This window comes from Balaenoptera physalus (genome assembly GCF_965194825.1).
Source record: "Balaenoptera physalus genome assembly, chromosome: 16".
Lineage (NCBI taxonomy): Eukaryota > Metazoa > Chordata > Mammalia > Artiodactyla > Balaenopteridae > Balaenoptera > Balaenoptera physalus.
This window is the reverse complement of record NC_138898.1, coordinates 77,609,109-77,632,218: the sequence shown is the minus strand read 5'-3', so window position 1 is coordinate 77,632,218 and position 23,110 is coordinate 77,609,109. Positions and strand designations below refer to the sequence as shown.

Sequence of the window (23,110 nt, the reverse complement as noted above, 5' to 3'; positions counted from 1 at the left end):
AAAGAAATTCAGAACATTTAAACACTTTTCAGTATTCTCTGTTTTGTAAAAGAAATTGTTGCATAGTGAATTACCAAATGAAACTGACAGTAATGCAGACAAGGCAAATGTGGCATTAAAAGTTTTGAAATATGGCCATGTAACAGGGGAAAGACTATAGAAGGATGATGAGAAGCAGTGAGCAGGTGGAAATTTTAAAATATGTGTGGTAATCATAAAAAGAAGAGATCAATCAGGAGCATACATAGTCGAAAGGAAATGGAAAGGAGAATAAGAAATATCAGGGTAAGGTCTGTGTTCAGAGGTGGGAGACAGAGAAAAGACTACTTAGAGAAGACAGGTCCAAGTCCAAGACCTTCTAAATCTCACCTGTGGATTATTCTATTATAATGCCAACTACTTGTTTATTTTAAAAGTATTTCTTCTGATTTTTAATCTTTTGTTTAAAATGATAAAACTAATACTTGCTTATAGTAACATATCCAATGTATAAATTAAGAATTCCACCCCCTAAATGTAATCATTGTTAAGTCTGGAGCCTCTCTTGCCAGATTTCTCCTATATTCACATAAATATAAATGTAACCATGTTTTGAACAAGCATGACACATAGATTGTGGTAAAAACAAAATTTCATTTCAGTCTCCCACTGCTTCTTTAAACTTTATTTAGTGGGGGTATTTTTCCTCTGCTTCTGTATGAAGATTTGGGCAGGACCCACGCTCTTCCTTTAATTATTAGGTAACAGATACTCCTACTGTTACATTAAGTTGCAAACACAGTCTCTATTCAGTAATTAAAGTGTTCAGTCACGTATAGTATTCAAAACTTCAAAATTAATCCCTCTCCCCTTCCCTGGGCTGTTACAGAGTCAATATTCCTCCTTCTCTCTCCCTGCCTCTCCCCCCCTCTACTCTTTCCCTTCTAGTCTTTTCCCTGCTTCTACTCTGCTTCTTTCTCCCCTTAACTATTTCCCTACACACTTCTTCCTTCACTCACTAACTCTTGTTTAATTCCCTTCTAACAAGAGTTGGAGGGTAGCAGCTGTGTGGAGGGAAGAGAGATCAAGAGATAGGCCAGTTTTTGTATGGTAGCTTCACATTCTCAGCTTGGTGGATGTTTAAAACAGACTCACTTTTGGGAACTTTTATGACTCTTGGAAGGTTCTAGCTAGACCCCTCACTCTCCGGTCATTTCCATGATCTAGGATAGATATATTTCTATTTTGGGTAATCCCTTGGGACCAGCCTTAGGGCATGAACCCTACTGGACGAGATCCAAGATCATGTTGGCTGACTCATGAAAAACACTCATAATACCTTGTCCCAACAAAATTTGGGTAGCGCAGACTGATCCTAACTCAGCAGCTTCTCCTGGCTCACCCATCAAAGCCATTTCCTTAGTCAGAGTTAGCTGTTCTCAGGCCTTGTACTGCTTTAACTTTCTCAGACGTGAATCATGCACTAGTCCTGGTCTTCTACCCACAGGGGAGGTATATACAAAGCTGTACGAGTGGTCCCCTTGAAGCTGGCACATATGCTTATGGTCAAGGACACCTGACAGCAAAAGAGGCAACATTAATAAATAATTATGCCAGCAACTGTCCTGGGAAAATAAAATAGAATTATACCATAATACTGTTTTGTATTTTGCTTTCTTACATTATTGCACATCATGAACACTTTCCATGTCATCAAATACATTTCCACATAATTTTTAAAGGACTGTAAAATATCCAATTTTATGGATGTGCCAAAGTCAATTCACATTTAGGTTACTTCGGGCTTATTCTTCAGCACAACATGAAGAGTTAGTTGGCTGAACATGCAATAGAAATTTTAAAAAGAAAAAAAAGTCCAAGTCAGAAAATAAACTTACTCTGGTCAAGAATTAAATTATACGTGGAAAAAATGTGATTTAAAAGATTCATTTTAAACCAGTTTATCATTTCAACCAAATTATCAACTGGACCACTTTATTTTCAGATAAAATGCTTTTGTCTGCTCAGGGACTTTGGCTCTAAAACAGTTGGAATAATTGGCTGGAGCTCAGAACACTGTCTTTTCTATTCTCTTAGCATCAAAATCCATAGGCTGCTGACCTGGCTCCTGGAACCACAGGTAAGTGTGGTGCTCTAGGCTCCTACAGCCTAGGAGTAGATTTCAGGGCATTCACTGCCTAAGGCCTATCTTCCAGAACTTTCATTTATCCCTGGAAACAGGGCAGCCTGATCAACATACCAGGAGGAGTGATAGTGCATGAAATGTACAAGTACTGCTCCCCCATAGTAGACACCCTCAAGGCACATCAGATCTTCAACCAAAGGGTTGCCACCCGGCAAGACGCCAGGGGACAGGGTCTAGACTCCAGATGGAGACAATGATAATCTTGGACTTTAAAGCAGTTTTGAAAAACAAGCTCTAGTCTCTGCTCCAGCTCCTCACCTAACCCAAGCCCCTATGTTTGTAGACATGACTGCAACTGCCCTTAAGAGGAGGGTGGTCACTGCTAAGGATGAACACCCTCATCAAGCATTATAGAGGGGCTTCCCTGGTGGCGCAGTGGTTAAGAATCCGCCTGCCAATGCAGGGGACACAGGTTCGAGCCCTGGTCCGGGAAGATCCCACATGCCGCGGAGCAACTAAGCCCATGCACCACAACTACTGAAGCCTGTGCTCTAGAGCCTGCGAGCCACAACTACTGAGCCCGTGCGCCTCAACTACTGAAGCCCACGCGCCTAGAGCCCGTGCTCCACAACAAGAGAAGCCACCGCAATGAGAAGCCCGTGCACCGCAACGAAGAGCAGCCCCCGCTCACTGCAACTAGAGAAAGCCCGTGCACAGCAACGAAGACCCAATGAAGCCAAAAAAAAAGATGATAGCATGACATTCATAAACACAAATATAATCTAAAATTTGGGAAGAGAATGTGGGTGAAATACTGAGGCTAGAAATGGGAAAATGAACATAGAAAGGCCACTTAAAAGCACGATACTACAGAGTGAACACCAAGTCCATAAGAATATATGCCTTTAGAAGAATAAGGAGGGAGGGAGGGTATTTAAAGGAGCAGGTAGAGAGACAGGGGAGAGGCCAGAAGAGGCAAGAATGGTGTGTATCACAAGCCAGAGTGGACTTTCAAGAAAGTCAAGTCAGCACAGTTAAATGCAACACAATCACAGGAGACAATAACTGTGGTTTTTTAGTCACTGGATTTGACTGGAAGGAAGTCAGTGGTAATCTCCAAGAAAACAATTTTAGTAACACCAGTAGGACACCTTTGTCACATCACAAAGGTGAGCTAGAGAATTAAAACTGAGGCTATGGGTTTTAGACAAGTTTAAAGTGTTTGATAATAAAAAGAAAAAAAAATGAATGAAAAATGGGTAAAAATGGCAGAGGATTTTTGATATGGAGAAGGAAAAGATTTAAAGAATACCAAGAGGATGTATGAACAAAGAAGAGAAAGAAAATGCTTCGTGGAGATTTGCAACATCAAGGTATTTATGGACATTCAAACTAACACCTTCAAAATAAATTTGTGTTGTGTAAGTTTTTTAAATAATAAGTATATATTATCTGTTTAATCAGAAGAAAAGTAAGAGGGTCATTTCCACTTTGGAAAAATGTCAAATATGAACTGAATTTTTAAGAAGCATGCCTCTTTAAATCCCAGAGGCAGATGTTTGTAACACACTCAGTTAAGTATTTCAAAAGCGACTATTTTCCTTCACTGAGTTGCAAATACCCGAATGCTCGCTTCTCACCTGGATGAGTGTCTGGTGGGCTGTCTGTTTCCATCATCCACTGCTCCTCCTGCTCCAACTGAGTGATCACCTCTGGCTTATAAAGTTGATGCCCTATTCATGGGAAAAAATGTGTATCTTAGAATTTTATACTGGGAACAAAAATCTCTCTCAGAACTCATTTCCAACCTGTTTAATATTTAGGGCCTCTGGATTTGGAAAGGGGAGGCTTCAGAGGCAGCAAACTAAAGCTACCCATCTCAAAATCAGGACCTTTCACCTGAGAAGAAAGCAAAAAACAAAGGTCTCTGTCTCCAAACCTGATTAGCATTCTTTCATCCTGGCCTGAACTATATACACAAAAGCTTTGAAGGTTTTCACTACTAAAGGAAAGAAACCCATGTAGAATGAGTTCCAGTCTTACAGGGATGCCATCCTTACCCAGTGCAACCAGGTTCCTATAGTTCTCCAGCATCACGTCTCGGTAGAGGTTCTTCTGAGCAGGGTATAGCTGGTCCCACTCCTCTCTGGTGAAGTCCACAGCCACGTCCTGGAATGTCAGTGATTCCTGAAACACCAAGTACATCCTTGCTCAGCCAGAAAACTTTTTTTTACAGGGGCCCTTAGGGGAAGAGGCAAAGGTGCTGCAGTAGACAAAGGTTAGGATGCCTAAACAGTTGTGCTGAAAGTCTTCAGGGCTCTGAGTAATCCAGGTCAAAATTTTGGAAGCAACAATTCTATCTTCTATCACCTTTCAGGACAGGTATAAAAACATGCATGAAATAATGCTTGCTTTTAGGCTTTTTACAACCTGCTGCAGAGGAAACTCTCTCGTATCATCTAAACGATTAAAAAGCTACATGGAAAATTCATGCTATTAAGATTTCAGAATTGAAAGAATTCAGAATATGTTGAAATAGTGAAAGTAGGTATCAAGTTGGTGGATCATGTGTACATCCTTAACAGATTTTTAAGCTTTAGACAAAAGAGGAGAGAGAATATTCCAGTGTGTTTAAAAAGAAAAAAAAAAAAGGCAACAAGGGCAAATAGGTTGAGAGTAGAAGGCACGTGATGCATGTTGGGATCAGTAAAAGAAAAAGCCCATCCTCTCCCTTTTTCTTTCTATAATTTTCCTGGACTGTTTAAGAGTAAGTTGCAGAGGGACTTCCCTGGTGGCGCAGTGGTTAAGAATCCGCCTGCCAATGCAGGGGACACGGGTTTGAGCCCTGGTCTGGGAAGATCCCACATGCTGCGGAGCAACTAAGCCCGCGCGCCACAACTAACTGAGCCTGCGCTCTAGAGCCCATGAGCCACAACTACTGAGCCTGCGTGCCACAACTACTAAAGCCCGTGCTCCGCAACAAGAGAAGCCACCCAATGAGAAGCTGGCGCACCGCAACGAAGAGTAGCCCCCACTCACTGCAACTAGAGAAAGCCTGCGAGCAGAAACGAAGACCCAACGCGGCCAAAAATAAATAAATAAAAATAAATAAATCTATTAAAAAAAAGAGTAAGTTGCAGAGGTGATGCCCCTTTACCCCTAAAAAATTTGTTTATTTCCTAAATACAAGGAATTCTCTTACGTAACAACAGTAGGATGATCAAAATCAGGAAATTAACATCGATACAGTGCTGTTGTCTAAGCTATATACTTACTCAGATTTCACTAAATGTCCTAATAATGTCCTTTATAACCAAAATCAAGATTTTTGGTTGTCTTGTATCTTTTGTCTCCTTTAATCTGCAACAGTTCCCCAGCCCTTCTTTGTATTTCCTAACACTGACATTTTGAAAGCACAGGCTAGTTATTTTGTAGAATAAACCTCAATTTGGGCTTGTCTAATGTCTCATCATGAGTAGATTCACACTATGCATTTATGGCAGGAATAGTCCAGGAGTGATGCTGGGTTCTTCTCAGTGAATTGTACGCATTGTTGACTAGTTCCATTACTGGCAGTGTTAACTTTGATAATTTGGTTAAGGTGGTTACCTACCAGTAATTTCCCCTGGAAGATTACTATTGAATCCTGTAATTACTAAGTTTCTTGTGGGGGAGATACTTTGTTCCGCCTCAAACTTTCACCCACTCGTTTTGGCTTTCACTGATAATTCTTGCCTGAACCAACTGTAATTTTCATGGTGCTTTTCTAATGCCGACACTCTTTGTACATTATTAGTTGGCTTTCTACTGTGCTGAAGCAGTTTCCCTTCCTATTTATTCATTAATTTATATGAGGTGGATTTACTTATTTTATTCTATAAGTTATAATCATTTACTATCATTATTTTAAAAATGCTCAGATGGTCCTAGATTTAGCCAGAAGAAGCCCCTTCAAACTGGCTTCTTTGTTCTTTCGAAATGTACCTATCATTCTTTGAGTACTTTACTTTTTGGGATAGAAAGATGTTCTTTCAAGGTTCATGTTGTGCTTTTCCTGCTCCAAACCTGGACTCAGCCATTTCTCAAAGGATCCCTGATTCCTTATAATGGTCAAATACTGAGCAGCTCTGCTTCCCACTAGAAGATCTACAGGGTCACAGTCTGTCATGTTCTGCTCTGTTGGTCAAATACTGAGTGGCTATGTCTGGTTACTTTTAATGGAGAATGGCACTTGGACACCAATATCTGGGCACTAGATGTGTCCAATGCTACTGGAGTATTACTGCTTCTAGGCCCTCTCAGCGGTTGCACCTGGGAAAGAGAGGAATATACATAATGATGTATGTATACACACACAACTCCATACCCAATTCTGTATTTAGTTATATGTATTAAAACCCATGAGTCCACACTGACACCTCTAATTCTAATCCAACATGGCAAGGTTCATTCCATCCTTCTCTCTTTTCATATCTGTAATTCCCTTCTCTGACCATGAGAAACCTGGCTCCTATTATGCACAATGAATTTACTTATTTGCTCAATCCTAGAAGGTAAAGAAAGTGGTTTCAGTATTGCTAACACATGTCTCAGTGCAAAACAAGCCTACAAATGAGAGTTCACTATTTAGAACTGTTTTGCTTTTAGCCTGAGGACATATAGTATAAATAACTATTTAGGTTCAAAAGTTAACTCCTTTTCAGTGTGGTTATATCAGTAATTTGAAGTACAGTTTGGTTCACTTGTTTCTGTTTGTATTCAATTTTAAGCCCTCCTCCCATACCGCCCCACTCCACTCCCTCTTTTTCACCCCAGTCCCATATAAGCCCTACAAGTAACCAAACTCATTAGACTCAAGTTTACCCTTCCAATGTCTCTTTTTGCTCAAACAAGCAAATAGATTTATATGCATATTTTAAAAATATTTGTTTGCGCCGGGTCTTAGTTGCAGCAGGTGGGCTCCTTAGTTGTGGCACACGAACTCTTAGTTGCAGCATGCATGTGGGATCGAGTTGCCTGACCAGGGATCAAACCTGGGCCCCCTGCATTGGGAGTGTGGAGTTTATCCACTGTGCAACCAGGGAAGTCCCTACGTGCATATTTTTATTTCCTCTTCTTTCTTACACAAAAGTAGCATTTTACAGATACTCTTTTGCACTTTGATATTTTTCCACTGAACAGCTTATCCTGGAAATCCCTCCACATCAATTCATAGATATCTTCCTCATTCTTTTTTATAACTGGATGGGACAGTGTGAATGTTCCACAATTTATTTAACTAGTCTATTAACAGACATTTTAGCTGCTTTCTACTCTCTTGCTACTACAAATCATGCTGTAATGAATTATCTTTTATGTATATTATTCTGCAATTGCATGTAAGTCTATCTCTAGAATCCAAAAGAGTATATGAATCTGCAATTTTGATATATATTGTCAAACTGACCTCCACAGGGGTTGTATCAGTTCTGTAATTATCTATTGCTGTATAACAAACCACCCCCAAATTTAGTGGCTCAAAACAACAACAATCATTTATTTTGCTCACAGAATCTGTAACATGCGCAGGACTCAGTGAGACTAGCTCATCTTTGTTCCACTTTGTTTCAGCTGGGGCGGCTCAACTTTGGGCTGTAGGATTCACTTTTAAGAGGCTCATTCATGTGGCTGGCAAGTTGGTGCTGGCTGTCAGCTGTGAGCTCAACCAGGGGCCTCAGGTTCTCTCCATACGGGCCTCTCCACAGGCTGCTTGGGCTTCCTCACGGCATGGTAGCTGGACCCCAAATGCAAAACTCCCAAGAGAACCAGCTTTCATCATCCAGCCTCAAGAGTCACATAGCTTCACTAAAAAAAGAGGTGATATATGTATATGTATAACTGATTCACTTTGCTGTACAGCAGAAACTAACACAACATTGTAAATCAACTAGACTCCAATAAAAATTTAAAAAAAAAGAGTCACATAGCTTCAGTTCCACCACAGTCACAGGCCTGCCCAGATCCAAGGGGAAGGAACACACTCCCACATCTCTTGATAGAAAGAGTATTTAAATCATAGTACATGAGGAGCCTATGGAATGGGAGAAATTGTGCCATTTTCAGAAAATACAATCTGCTACTGTCTACCCTCTGAATGTAAACATTCACATCCCTCCCACATGCAAAATACACTCATCTTCCTCAAGACCCCCATGTTTCATCCCGTTAGAGCGTCAGTGTGAAGTCCAGGATCTTGTCACCTATATCAGGTCCACATGCAGATGAGGATCTTTGAGCGCAGTTCCTCAGGTACAGTTCCTTGAAAGCTTTCTCCCTATTTTTCCTTCTGTGAGCTAAAGAAATAGTAATCTGGCCCCACCCTCTACCCTTCACAAACTCGAAGTCGTGGGAAAGGCATAGAAATAACCACTAGAGACACTCCCATTCAAGTACACAGCAATTCATAGCAATTCTAAAATGTAGCTGAGCTGGGAACATGTTGAGAGGTGTGAATGACAAATAGTTTTCTTTTCAAGCTCAGTAATTCCTGGCTCCTTTATATTTATTTTTTAGACTTTTTTAAAAATTGAAATATTGTTTATGTACAATATTATATATTACAGGTATAGAGTATAGTGATTCACAAATTTAAAGGTTATACTCCATTTATAGTTATTATAAAATACTGGCTATATTCCGTGTTGTATATCCTTATAGCTTATTTTATACATAATAGCTTGTACCTCTTAATCCCCTACCAATTGTATTGCCCCTCTCTGCTTCCCTCTCCCCACTAGTTTGTTCTCTATATCTGCAAGTCAGCTTTTTTTGTTTTATTCACTAGTTTGTTGTGTTTTTTAGATTTCACGCGTAAGTGATATCATACAGTATTTGTCTTTCTCTGACTTATGTCATTTAGCATAATGCCCTCCAAGTTCATCCATGTTGCTGCAAATGGTAAACTTTCATTCCTTTTTATGACTGAGTAGTATTTTGTTGTGTATATATATATACATATATATATATACGTATGTGTGTGTGTATATATATATATATATATATATATATATATATATGTACACCACATGTTTATCCATTCATCTGTTGATGGACACTGAGGTTGCTTCCACATCTTGGCAATTGTAAATGCCACTCTGATCATTGGGGTGCATGTATCTTTTCAAATTAGTGTTTTAGATTTTTTTGGATATATACCCAGGAGTGGAATTGCCGGGTCATGTGGTAGTTCTATTTTTAGTTTTTTGAGAGACCTCCATACTGTTTTCCACAGTGGCTGCACCAACTTACATTCCCACCAACATCGTATGAGGGTTCCCTTTTCTCCACATCCTCGCAAAAATTTGTTATTTGTGTTCTTTTTGATGACAGCCATTCTGACAAGTGTGAGGTGATATCTCATTGTGGTTTTGATTTGCATTTCACTGATGATTAGCAATGTTGAGCATATTTTCATGTCTGGTTCCTGTATATTTCTTTTTTTATCTTCTTTTTCCTCTAGCATTTTACTTTAGGCAGCCAGAAGCTGACAGTTGGCACTTTCAATCTTCTACCTGTAAATCTCCTTAAATAGATCATTGAGTCCATTAAGTATATTTCCTATTTTCCTTGTTACTGGAGGTGACAGTGTTGACCAAAATTCCTTCTTCAAGCTTCGCCTTTCCTCCAGCTCACAGTAAGATTTTCCTTATTATCCTTTAAGCCCTGTGAAAGGTCCCATAGGCCTCCACTAACTCTCCTTGAGGCCATTATGATTCTACTAATAACCTTTTCCTTTCCATCTTCTGCCCTTTGTTCAACTGGCTCTGCTGCAAAGCCGATGCCACATGTTCTATGTTTGTTTTGGTAGCACACCACTTCCAGGTAACAAAATCTGTACCAGTTATTTATCTATCTCTGCATAATAAACCACCTCAAAACTTGGGGGATTAAAACAGCAACTATCATTGATTTTGCTCACAAATCTGTAATCTGGGCATAACTTAGTGGGGACAGCTTGCCTCTGATCTACATGGCATCAGCTGGGAGGGCTTGACTGTGGTTTGGAGAGTCTACTTTCAAGATGGCTCACTCACATGGCTGGCAAGTTGGTACTGGCTCTCACTGAGAGCTCAGCCAGGTCTGTGGGCCTTGGTTCCTCTTCATGTAGGTTTCTCCATGAGCTGTTTGGATTTGTGTGTGTGTGTGGCAAGGTGGCTGGATTTAGACCAAGCATCATGAGAGAATGAAGCGGAAGTCTTACTGCCTCTTATGACCTGCCTTGAAAGTCACATAGTTTCACTTCTACCGGTCACAAGCTCGCACAGATTCAATGGAGGGAACACTGACCTCGATGTCTCTTGATGGGATGAATGTCAAAGTCATTGTATAGAAAGCATTTTGGATGGCAGATATTTGGTCATTTTTCTGGAAATGCAATCTGCCACACACTCACATTAGCAATGTAAGAGAGTGTCTGTTTTCCCAAAGTTTTGCCAAGAGAGTACGTTATCAAGCTTGTGGAAAATATCAACCCCGTAGGAAATACAAAGCTTGGTGATAAAATGTCAAGCTTTCTCTAGTTTTAATTTAAATTTCCTCTTGTTATGAGTACAGATGAACATTTTTCCTGTGTTTAAGATGCATTTGAATTTTCTTTCCTGTGAATTGTCTTTTTATGTTGTTTGTACATTTTTTCAATTGGACTCCTAATCTCTTACCTGATTTAGAGGAGTGTTTTATTATTATTAGAAAGACTACTATTATTATTAGAAAGATTACCCCACTACAATTTGAGTAGCAAAAATATTTTTCCGAATTTGACATGTCTTTTTACTTTGCTTACAGTTTTCTTTTCTCATACAGATTTTTGGGTATTTTTAAAGAGTTGAACCCATCCATTTTTTCTTTTATGGCTTCTGGATTCTCAGTTGTAATTAGAAAGTCTTTACTCAGTGAACGCTATAAAGGAACTCTCCCATTTTATTCTTGTGTAACTTCTATGCCTTAATTTTTCACATTTAAATATTTGATCAGTTTGAAGACTATTCTGATGTAAAGTATGGGGTATGGATTCAACTTTACCTTTTTCCAGGTGGCTCCACAGAAATACCATCAATTATTGAATAACCCATCTTTTCACCACTGGTTTGAGATGTGACCTATATTATATGCTAAATTCCTATTTGTTCAACAGATATTTATTCAGTGCTTCCTACGTGCCAACTATAGTGCTTGAGATATACTAGTGAACAAGAGACTAAAATTCTCTTCCTTTATGAAACTCTAGCAGAGGAAGTAGACGATAAACATGATAACTAGGTAAATTACATAGTGTGTTAGAAGATAAAAGAAGAGTAGAGGAAGAGGGTTTGAGAATGTGGAGGTGAGGCAGTTGCAATTTTATATAAGGTGGTCAGGAAAGATATCATTGAAGAGGTGACAATGGAGAAAAGACTTGAAAAGTTAACAGTACAAAGGCAAGAGTGTGTGTGGCATGATCAAGGACGATGAATGAGGCCAGGGTAGCTAGAGTGGAATGAGCAAGGGGGAGAAGTAAACGATGAAGTCAGAGAGGTAACAGGTCCGGATTCTGCAGGACTGTTTAGGACATCATAAGGACTTTGGCTTTTACTCTGAGTGAAATGGGAGCCATGCGTTTTGAGAACAGGAGTGACATGGTCTGATCTACCATTACCCTGCTATTTCCTGGGCTACATCTTTTTTTTTTTTAACATCTTTATTGGAGTATAATTGCTTTACAATGGTGTGTTAGTTTCTGCTTTATAACAAAGTGAATCAGCTATACACATACATATATCCCCATATCTCCTCCCTCTTGCGTCTCCCTCCCACCCTCCCTATCCCACCCCTCTAGGTGTTCACAAAGCACTGAGCTGATCTCCCTGTGCTATGCAGCTGCTTCCCACTAGCTATCTATTTTACATTTAGTAGTGTGTATATGTCCATGCCACTCTCTCACTTCGTCCCAGCTTACCCTTCCCCCTCCCCGTGTCCTCAAGTCCATTCTCTACGTGGGCTACATTTTTGGAAGTCATCTTTTTTCTTCCTTTGTCTTTATCCCTCTCACTAATCTCTGCTGTTTCCCAGAGCAAAGCACTCAAGTCCACCTATTTTTCTCCATCTTCTAATTTTAAGGTATTACTTTCTATCATCTAGAATACTGCAATAGCTTCCTAAGGGATCTCTCCCCTTTCCTTTCTTGCCTTTCACAAATGCACTTACTATTTAGCATGCACCAGGGTGATGTTTAAAGTAGAATTCAGTTACTTATTATGTTACTACCTTGCTTAAATTCTCTCAAAGGCTTTCCACTACACTTAGAATAAAAACTGAACTTCTTATCATGGTCATAAAGCCCTGTATACGTAGCCCCTGCATACTTCTCCAAGTTTATTCCAAGTCCCCCTCTCCGTCCACTCCAACAACAGTGGCCTTCTTTTGACTTCTCAAATATACCCATAGTTTTTGTACATGATGTTTGGCACATGCCTAAAATGCTCTTTTCCACTTACTTTTTTTTTTTTTCCAAATCTGCTTTTTTATTGACCTCAGAAGCTGTCATCAAGCTTCATTATATCCAATTTAGTTTTCTCTGGTACACTGTTTATAGTTAAAAAAAATTTTTTTAATAAATTTTATTTATTTATTTATTTATTTATGGCTGCATTGGGTCTTCATTGCTGCACGCGGGCTTTCTCTAGTTGCAGCGAGCAGAGACTACTCTTCGTTGCGGTGCGTGGGCTTCTCACTGTGGTGGCTTCTCTTGTTGCGGAGCACGGGCTCTAGGCGCGCAGACTTCAGTAGTTGTGGCACGCGGGCTCTAGAGCGCAGGCTCAGTAGTTGTGGCGCATGGGCTTAGCTGCTCTGTGGCATGTGGGATCTTCCCGGACCAGGGCTCAAACCCCTGTCCCCTGCATTGGCAGGCGGATTCTTAACCCCTGCGCCACCAGGGAAGCCCTAAAATATTTTTGAACAGGTGTATTTATACGGTTCAAAAAAGGTCTCACATTCCTGGTACAATTGACCTGGTCCCCACCTCCATTCCCACAGATAATCGCTATTATCAGTATTTTATGTATTCTTCTAGAGTTTCTTTGTGTAAATATAAGCAGATACAAATTTCTTATTCTTTCCAGTGCCCTGGTGCCCAGGTATACAGCAGTTCAATTGGGTTGCAACCTGTGAACAGATGTTGCTATGAGATTGTAGAGATGGTCTACTTACTTTTTATAACTCCTATATTCTCCTTCACATCCCACCTTAAATTTCGCTTCCCCAGAAAGTTCTTCCCTGATTCCCTAATGCATATTCACAACGCCTTATTCTTATTATGTATAATAAACATCTCAATTTGCAATTCCTTAGTATATCTGCTGAATGTCTGTCTCTGCTAAACAACTTGGGTTTAGGACCATGTCTGTTTTGCTCACTGATGTAGTTCTGATGCCAAGCACAATTTCTGGCACATAGCAACTGCTCAAAAAATACTTGTTGAATGAATGAATCATCTTTCTTCTGAACAAAGTAAATGGTTCTGGAAAATTAAAGCAAACTCCTCTGGCTAGAATGCCAAGAAGCAGATACGCTACCTTAGTTCTCAATGTCTTTCTATCCCTGTCTGTGGGGAGCCTTACAATTAAGAGTAAACTGAGTGAATCTATTCCTTGCAACCCAAAGCACTGATACCGAATAAATGCTAAAGCTCGGCAGACGGTCTCCTTATGGTCCCTGCTCTTGCTCAAGTTCTATTTCCTGTCTTCTCTAATGTCCAAATACTACCTCATATCAGCACAAATTCAAACTCTCCTTTCCTCATGAAGTCTTCCCTCGCCCCTCTATTCTTTTTTTTCCCTTTCTTTTCTTTTTTTTAATTTTTTTGGCTGCGTCAGGTCTTAGTTGTGGTGCGTAGGCTCTTCATTGCGGCACGCGGGCTTCTCTCTAGCTGCAGCGTGCAGGCTCCTCTCTAGTTGTGGCGTGCAGGTTTTCTTCCTCTAGTTGTGGCACATGGGCTCCAGGGCACGGGGGCTCTGTAGTTTGCGGTACGCAGGCTCTCTAGTTGAGGCGCCTGGGGGCTCAGTAATTGTGGTGCGCGGGCTTAGTTGCCCTGCGGCATGTGGGATCTTAGTTCCCTGACCAGGGACTGAACCTGCGCCCCCTGCATTGGAAGGCGGATTCTTTACCACTGGACCACCAGGGAAGTCCTGGTCCCCTCCAGTCTTATTTATTTATTTACTTATTTATGGCTGCGTTGGCTCTTCATTGCTGCGCGCGGGCTTTCTCTAGTTGCGGCGAGCGGGGGCTACTCTTCGTTGCGGTGTGTGGGCTTCTCATTGCAGTGGCTTCTCTTGTTGCAGAGCACAGGCTCTAGGCGTGCGGGCTTCAGTAGTTGTGGCACGTGGGCTCTACAGCGCAGGCTCAGTCGTTGTGGCACATGGGCTTAGCTGCTCCGCAGCATGTGGGATCTTCCCGGACCAGGGCTCGAACCCATGTCCCCTGCACTGGCAGGCGGATTCTTAACCACTGAGCCACCAGGGAAGCCCCCACCACTCCAGTCTTAATTGGACTTCTCTCCTCTCTGAGCACCTGCTGTATTTGTTGTCTTTGGCATTCAGAGAAGAACCCAACATTACACTTTTCTGAATATTAATTGTGTGATGTAGGCTTTAAAAAATCTCCTCCAATGAGTTTGCTACCTGTGGATAATGATTATCTCATAACAACATGGAACAACAGAAGTCCTCCTTTCTGAAGCAATCAAGACTGGTATCTGGTATGTACCAGCTGGTTAAAGTGGAGATCCATAAACAATATCTCAAAGATTTAAACATTTAAATTTAAAATACATAAGTGTACATTTATTCCCTTGTCTTTTGATATGAGAATGATTTTAATGATTGAGGGCCCATATCCAAAATGTATCACTTCCTGTTTCATTAAATCAGAACAAGCAAATGACTCTTAGGAAATAATACTGGTGTAGAACCCTCTGAGATTTTTAGGATTTTCCTTCAATGTTTTACAGTTTTGCTCACACCTAATTTGACAGCAATATTTTAAAAGGTGACTGGCATTTACTGAGTCTTTCCAAAGCATTCAACTAGTTTTCATAGAAACAACTTATCATACTTATACCTCATAGAGATTTACATCATACTTAATCAAATTGTAACAACAGGTTTAAACAGGTTTTGGAAGAGATACAACAGATTCTTGATAAATACTAACTTGTGTCAACAGATGTTCTCAGGTACATTAATAGTCCTGTTACCTTCAAGCAGTCACAGTGACTTGGGCATCATTCATTGTTTGCAGACACAGTGGCAAGTGTTGTTTGAATTCTAGTGAGCTATTTAAGGGAAGGGTGATTAAAACACAGTTTATGGCTTCTTGTGTTACCTTTACAACATCTAGCTCAGACATGAGTCCATGATCTGGTAAAAGTGCTGAAGGAGAGAAGAGCTATAAAGGGGCACATAAGGAGAGTGGGAAACATCCCGTAGAGATCAGCATCTGTCACAAGAGTCTCAAGTGCTCTGGATTTTGGGGGCTTAGTACTTCTGAAAATTGAAAAATAAAAGTGCCCGCATTCTGAGAACTATAATAGCACTTCAGAGGAGAGTAAAACTGAACTTACCTGAGACCGCTGTATCTGTGATCCAACATTCATTTCCTTCTCCATGTTTCCCTCCAGGGAAAGTACAGCATTCTGAGAAGGCATTACTGGGAAAAAGAGAAAAGAAGAATCTTGTCAACGTATGACATTAAGGCTGAACCTAAATCTTGGGCCTTTTGTTTTGGATTAGGATGGCAAATGGTTTAGAGAGAAGCCCTCTAAGACATAAGCCTAAAGGCTGGGTGACTTAACTGTGACATTCTTGTTCCTCTATCACATTGAGGAACATAATGCAGGACCTTCTCTCCTCTGTAGTATAACTCCACTTGTTGTGACATATGGGAAGCTCAAAGGTGCTCACTGGTTTTCAGCCCTAGCTACACATTTGGGGAATTTTAAAAAGATGCCAATGCTTAGCCCCTATTCCCAGAGATTTGGATTTAATGGTCTAGGGTGATCCTGGGCAACAGCATTTTGAATTCTGAAGTCTCCAAGTGATTCTAAGTGGGAAATGAGAACCACTGAGATGAGGTGATGCAGAGAACATATGTTAAGGGCCTATTCTTACCCTTTAAGGGGATAAACTCATCCCTAACCTCAAACTCCAGACATCTCCTCTACTCTCTTTAAGATGACCCTTCTAATATAGAAATGAGATTTCACTCTTTTATTTTTCAGAATGTTCGCTTTCCTTTTTGAGTACCTGGATTCAGTCCTCCACCAGGATGACTACACCTCTTTGCAGTTCTTAAGTTGTAATGTCCCCAAAGCCTTGTTCTCTTCTAGCATGACAGTCAGGAGATACACCAGTACTAGCAGCTTCAGTATCCTTGTCAGTCCCTGAAGGCTGATTTTTCCCAGTGCCTTATAGGAAACAGCCACTCCCAGGTATTAAAGGTGCCTCAACTCATGAGAGGGTCAGGAGCCAGTGGATATCCATGAGAATGACTTCTGCTTCCCAGGAGCAGCCACTCTCAGAATCTTGCCTTGTTCATGCAGAGTTGAGATGCAGAGGTTCCTGAAAGTGGCTATTACATTCGTTTTTTTCCCTAAAGGCATCAATCCTTCATGTACAGATTTCACTATGATATTCAAATCTGCCTCCTGGTTGAGCAGTTTCAGGTTGAGCACCTGTAATGAGATGCACCAGAGTCAGCAGAAGAAATCCAGCAGTGTCAGTCACCTAGGGACCTAGGGAGTCTATAAAGAGACATACAAACTATTCATTCATAAAGATAGAGCACCGTAGGATGTGGAATTCTTTAAAACAAACAAAAAGCATTTTTAGAATTCCTCAGATTACAAAGAGCAGAGATGTACAGATGCATCAACTACAACAAACTTAGCCTCAGTCCTCTCCCACCTTCTTCTCAGAACAGAAAACATGTGGTCCTGGCCCAGAGGAAGACTTTCAGATAGAGTTGTCTTCTCCTCAGAAAGAAGAAAAAACAGGTGTTTCACCAATACCAACAACAGAGTGAAATGTACTGATCTGCTAATAATCATGAGAGAATACATTTGTTCTCTGCTCACAAAAGTTGACCTGAAAAACTTTTCTCAAAAACTATTGATAGAAATGAAGAATGAAGTCATTTCTGAGAAAAAGAGAAAACTGCAGTTCCAATGGAGTGGCCCTGTTAGATAAGGAAGCCATTCAAGCCAAGACATGGCACGATTCTAACATTTTACAACCAGTTGACTAAGAGGCAGACCTTTCAAGAGTAATTTAAAAGCACTTTAAGAACCAGGTCCTTATTTTACCAAGCAAAAGCTCTAAAAAGGTCCTATGGTCTGAAGAGTCAGGTAGAATCTACGAGGATGTCCTGAGGTTTCAAACCCAATCACCTGAAAACCATTTATTCACAACAACAAAAACAGCACTAACCATGTTAGTGGACAGGGTTTCTCCTTTATATGTGTGAACCCAAGGCAATGAGGAACATTTCAAATATATTACACATTGTATACAAATATAGCTAGTTTGAGAATACTTTTTTTAAAAAATATTTATTTACTTATTTGGTTGCGCTGTCCTAGTTGTGGCAGGTGGGCTCCTTAGTTGCAGTTCGTGGGCTCCTTAGTTGTGGCATGCGAACTCTAAGTTGCGGCATGCATATGGGATCTAGTTCCCTGACCAGAGATTGAACCCCCGCCCCCTGCATTGGGAGTGCAGAGTCTCAACCACTGCGCCACCAGGGAAGTCCCCTGAGAATACTTTTTATGGCATCTGGTGGGACTAGGGTTCCTTAAAATACACCTTTGGAAATGCTGATTTAGTTCTCAGTTCCTTGGTTTAATGAAGGATTCTGAGTTTAATGAGTTCTTGGCTTAATGAAGCTCTAATCACAGAGCTAAGTGAAAGAGCTGGTTCTAGAACACTTAGGTCTTCTGATTCAGCCCTGGGCTCTTTCTGGTATACATTGGAGTCCTTTTTGCTACTTGTTTTCTCCCTTTTCCTTTAAAAAAAATCTGATCCCTTTCTTTTCATAATTTCCCTTTTAATTCCTATATTGGAAAGAACAAAAAAAGAGAACCACTCCCGACCCACAAACTGTGCAATTCCTCATACAACAAACGGGTGGAGCTTTCCAGAGAAAGAGACTGCAGAATTGCCAGTCTTTTTCAAACAAGTAACCATGATGGCTGGGAAAGTAACAAATTCCCTTGACTGCTTAAAGAATACTAGAATTATAGTCAATTCAGAGGAAGAATGATTCTGGCTTAACAGTTTTCATTTTCACCCCAAGCTCTTCCAAAAATCTGAGTGAACTTCACTGCCCATAGAAAACCTATGCCATGGTTCTCAATCTGGGCTGTGCATTAGACTCAGCCCAGATTTAAAATGACACAACAGATGCATATATATAGGGCCAGATGCATATATATATATATATATATATATATATATATATATATGGCAAGGCTCTACCCAAGAGCTACTAAATCAGAATCTGTTGAGAAGAATTCTGGCATCCACATATTTTTTAAATGCCCCACAAGTGATTCTGATGCAAGCAAGAACTCAGAACAACTATCAGAGCCTTTCGTTTCCTTCACACCCTCAATCCCAATGATTTTCACCATCATTCTACTTCAGTCACCCACTTCTAGGGCCGAACCACTTCTGAAATCTTTCTTACCTTACACAACACTAGACTGTGAATCGGGAGACCTAGGTTCTAGACTAGATGGGGAAGAAAATGAAGGCAGGAGTAGTAGTTTAATAGATCGAGGGAAAATAGACAAAAGAGCAGTGTTTATCAAAGTGTGGTCTGAAGATCACTTGAATCACGGTATTTGTTGAAAAGCAGACTCACTGGTCCTATCCTAGATCTCATGAAATAGCACCTCTGGAGATATTATTGGCCCAAGAATTTGCATTACCAAGTATTTCTTCCCTGGAATCAGTCCATTCTCTCCAGCCTCCCTACAGGCACGAATCTAGCACCTATCTTCTCATTTCTAGATCTTCAACTTTATCTTTCATTTTTATTGACTCCTTCCTATCATCATTTAAAATCATTTAATGTCTCTCCCAACATTAAAATTTTTCACTGGTTTTTACACCCCTTTGCAACTACCATTCTTTCTTTATTCAAGGCCATAACTCTTCAAAGGATTGTCGATACTTGTCTCTACTTCCTCATTACCCATTTATTTTTCAATTCTCTGTAATCTTGCTTCTGTTCTGCCATCAGAACTCCCCTGAAATTGCTCCTGGTCAAGAATACCAAACTCTCTTTTGTAGTTCATGCAGTGGACCTCATTACTTCTTGCTTTCTTGAGCTCTGATGGTATCTGGTACTGCTGACAGCTGCGTCTCACTTTACTTCAGTGGGCTATGTTCTAATCCCTTTTCCTCTGCCTACCATTCACATATTGTTGTTCCTTATGATTTTCCAAAATCTACTCTCGCTCTCTCCACACTTGAAGTAAAGGGATCTTTAAAAGATTTTAACCTGACTGTATCGGTTCCTCACTTGAAATTCTTCAGCAGCTTCCTTAGGCTGGAGTACACAGCCATAAAGAAACCTACGACCTGCTCCCTGTTCCCTCTCAAGCCACTCTGCTGTTTGCTTTTTGAGGGTTCATACACAGCATCCTGCTTTTAGGTGTTTAAATGTGTCATGTGTGGGATCCACCCCCCCTCCTCCCCTAGCAATACCTATGCTTCCTTCAGGTCTCAGCTTAAATCAAGTAAGATTTTGACATCACGGACCAAGTGAGGCCCCCTTGTTCACACCTTCCTTCCTTAAGTAGCACTTTTTATTGTTGTAATTATTGTACAGTTATCCATCTTTATTTATATCTCACTACTGTGTGATGTTAACCTCCCTGAAGGCAGGAATCTGTTCTGTCTTGCTTAACTATTCTAATTTCAAGGCCCGGTATGTGATTCATAGTAGATATGTATCAAATATTTGCTAAATGAGTAAATGAAAGGGTTCTGGTGTTTGTTCTTCTATTTTTTTATTTTTTAACTTTCTATTTTGAACCAATTTTAGACTTACGGTAAAGCTGGAAAAGTAGTACACAGTTCTTAAATACCATTTACCCTACTTGTCCTAATATTAATATTTTACATAACCATGGTACAATGATCAATACCAAGAATTTAACAATATTATTAATTCAAATTATTCAAATTTCACCAGTTTTTCCACTAATATTCTCTGATCCAGGATCCCACATGGCATTTAGTTATTTTTCCTGAGTCTCCTCCAATCTGTAACAGCTCCCCAGGTTTTCTGTCTTTCATGAGCTTGATACTTTTGAAGAGTACTAATGAATTATTTTGTAGAATGTCCTTCAGTTTGGGTTTGTCTGTTTTCTCAGGGTTGGAATGAAGTTAAGATTTTTAGCAAGAATAATACAGAAGTGATGTTGTGTCTTTCTTAGTGCATAATATGAATGGGTTTATGATGTAGATATGTCTTATGAATGGTAACGTTGACCATTATCACCTGGTTAAGGTGGCGTTTACCAGGTTTCTCCACTGCAACAATTATTAATATGGTGTTTGCTTAATGGTGATTTCTCTATTTCCCTCTTTCCTACTAATTATTAACTGGAATTTTTCCATAAGGAAAAGCTGTTCCTTGGCTCTAATTTATTTATATCTGTATGGATTTATGGATATTTGTTTTATTCTATGAGTTAAAATACAAAACATTATTATTTTATTATACAAACTGTTCCAGCTTTGGCCATTAGGAGACTCCTGTGTTATTCTGACTAGCTCAGCTATTTTGAACACTTCCTGGCACCATAAGATGTTCTAGGCTCTTGTATTTTCCCTGACCATCCCTGGAATCAGCCACTTCTCCAAAGAGCCCTGGTTCCATTCATTGGAGAAGTGTTTAGACACAAAAATCTGGGTACCAGGTGCGCTGCTTGCTACTGGTGTATCATTGCTTCTAGGCCCTCCAGGAGACTGAGCTACGAAGTATATATGTATGCATATCAACCATACATATACATACTTCTATTGTGTTTGTCTATATATTAAATACCATGAGTTCACACTGACACCTCTGATTCCAATCTGATACCACAGGGCTCATTTTGGTCTTCTTCCTTTTCTCATTGGTAACTTCTTTCTTCCAACAGTGAAAAATTGTTGGCTCTCATTATCTACAATATATTTACTTATTTGTTCAATTCTGGTATACACACAAAGTAGTTTCAGAATTACTAACTCATACCCTTGTGAGAAACACATTTACTAGCTTGATTACAGCATTTATGTAGAGTTCTCTTTGTCTTTAACCTTAGAGTATCCAGTCAAGATAGTGGTTCCTAAAGTTACTTAGGTCAGTTCTTTTCTTTGCCACTTCCTTCAGTGAGGTTATGTCATTCATTTGTACTACAGTTATGTTTATTTGTTAGTGTTTGTATTCATTCTCTTCTATTTTTACAGCCGTCCCCTGGTATCCCTGGGGGACTGGTTCCAGAATCCACTGCAGATACCAAAATCTGAGGATGCTCAAATGCTTTATATAATATGCTATGTAGTATTTATATATAAACTATACATATCCTCCTGTATACTTTAAATCATCTCTAGATGACATTACTTATAACACCTAATACAGTATAAATGCTACATAAACAGTTGCCTGCACATGGCAAATTCAAGTTTTGCTATTTGGAACTTTCTGGAATTTTTTCCCCAAATATTTTCCATCTGCAGTTGGTTGAATATATAAATATGGAAGCCGAAAACACAAAGGGCTGAATGTAGTCTATTTACTCTCAGGTGGTTCCCCCATTGCTACGGTTTCATTGATCATCTTTTTTGAGCTATATAACCACATACACTCTTACTGGACATCCCCACCTACCTCGTGGGTTTGTTGTGAGGCTTAAGGGATTAAATATTTGTAAATATTTAGATCATATTAGCACTTAGTTAGCAGTATTTATATATTTTACATATTATTCTTACTCTATCATATTCCCTGTCTCAATGAATAGCGCTACCAAACCTGAAACCTGAGTGCCATTCCTGACCTCTCTTTCTTTCCCTTAGTCTCATTCCCCAATCAAACGTCAAATCCTGGTAAATTTCCCTCCTTAAACACGTAGTGAGTGTTCCATCTTCACTTCCACTACCTTTATTCAGGTATCATCTCTCACTTTGATTACTGCCACACCCATCTAACTGGTCCTTGACTTTAGTCCAACATTTTCTTCACACTGCAGCCAGAGAGATCTTTCTCCACACCCCTTCTCTACTGTGGAAACACCTTCACTTTATTTTCTGACACATATTAAAATGAAAATTTTAGTAAATACAGAAAAGCAGAAAAAAAATCACCTATAATGTCATCACCCAGAGATAACCAATTACTTTTTTGGGATATAGCCTTTCAGGCTTTTCCTTCACAAACACACACACACACTCATGCACATTATAATATGGCATGTTATTTCTTTTTTGAAACCTGGATTTTAATTGATAATATTGTATACATCACTTCATGGTAGAAAACAAAAATCTAAATATTCATTAAAAAAATAGGCTCATAGTATATTCCATTGCATGCGATACCTAACGTTTATTTAACAAGTTTATCATTAATAGACATTTAGGCCTCTCTCTCTCCTTCTTTCTCTGCTGTTACAGACAACAGCAAACATTATACAGTTTTGGCATAATTTTGCCTGACTATTTCCTTAGGATAAATTCCTAGCAGAGGAACTGCTGGGTAAAAAGGAAGGCAAAAGGTGTTCAGGAAGGTGTATCATTTTACATATTCATCAATATATGATAGTGACCATTAGCCAATGTTAGGTATTATCCTTTTTAAATCTAATACACAAATAGTATTTAACTGCTGCTTTAATATGCAATTCTTAGATAACATGTA

At 39.7% G+C, this 23,110-nt stretch overlaps 1 protein-coding gene across 17 annotated transcripts in view; it reads right to left on the bottom strand.

Moving 5' to 3' along the window:
• Positions 1–23,110, bottom strand: part of LOC309646230 (small ribosomal subunit protein uS17m) — a 42,626-nt gene that overhangs the window by 16,155 nt on the left and 3,361 nt on the right. For 12 of the 17 annotated variants that reach the window (XR_014255226.1, XR_014255227.1, XM_082432356.1 and 9 more), the window contains exons 2-5: positions 16,724–16,868; positions 15,759–15,844; positions 4,186–4,312; positions 3,766–3,858 (exon numbers count right to left, since the gene is read on the bottom strand). Coding sequence is in view for 15 of the 17 variants with exons in the window: in XM_082432356.1 (XP_082288482.1) it covers positions 3,766–3,858; positions 4,186–4,312; positions 15,759–15,844; positions 16,724–16,868 (451 nt within the window). In the remaining 2 variants the exon portion in view is untranslated. The other 5 variants (XM_082432366.1, XM_082432367.1, XM_082432370.1 and 2 more) reach the window with 5 other exon arrangements.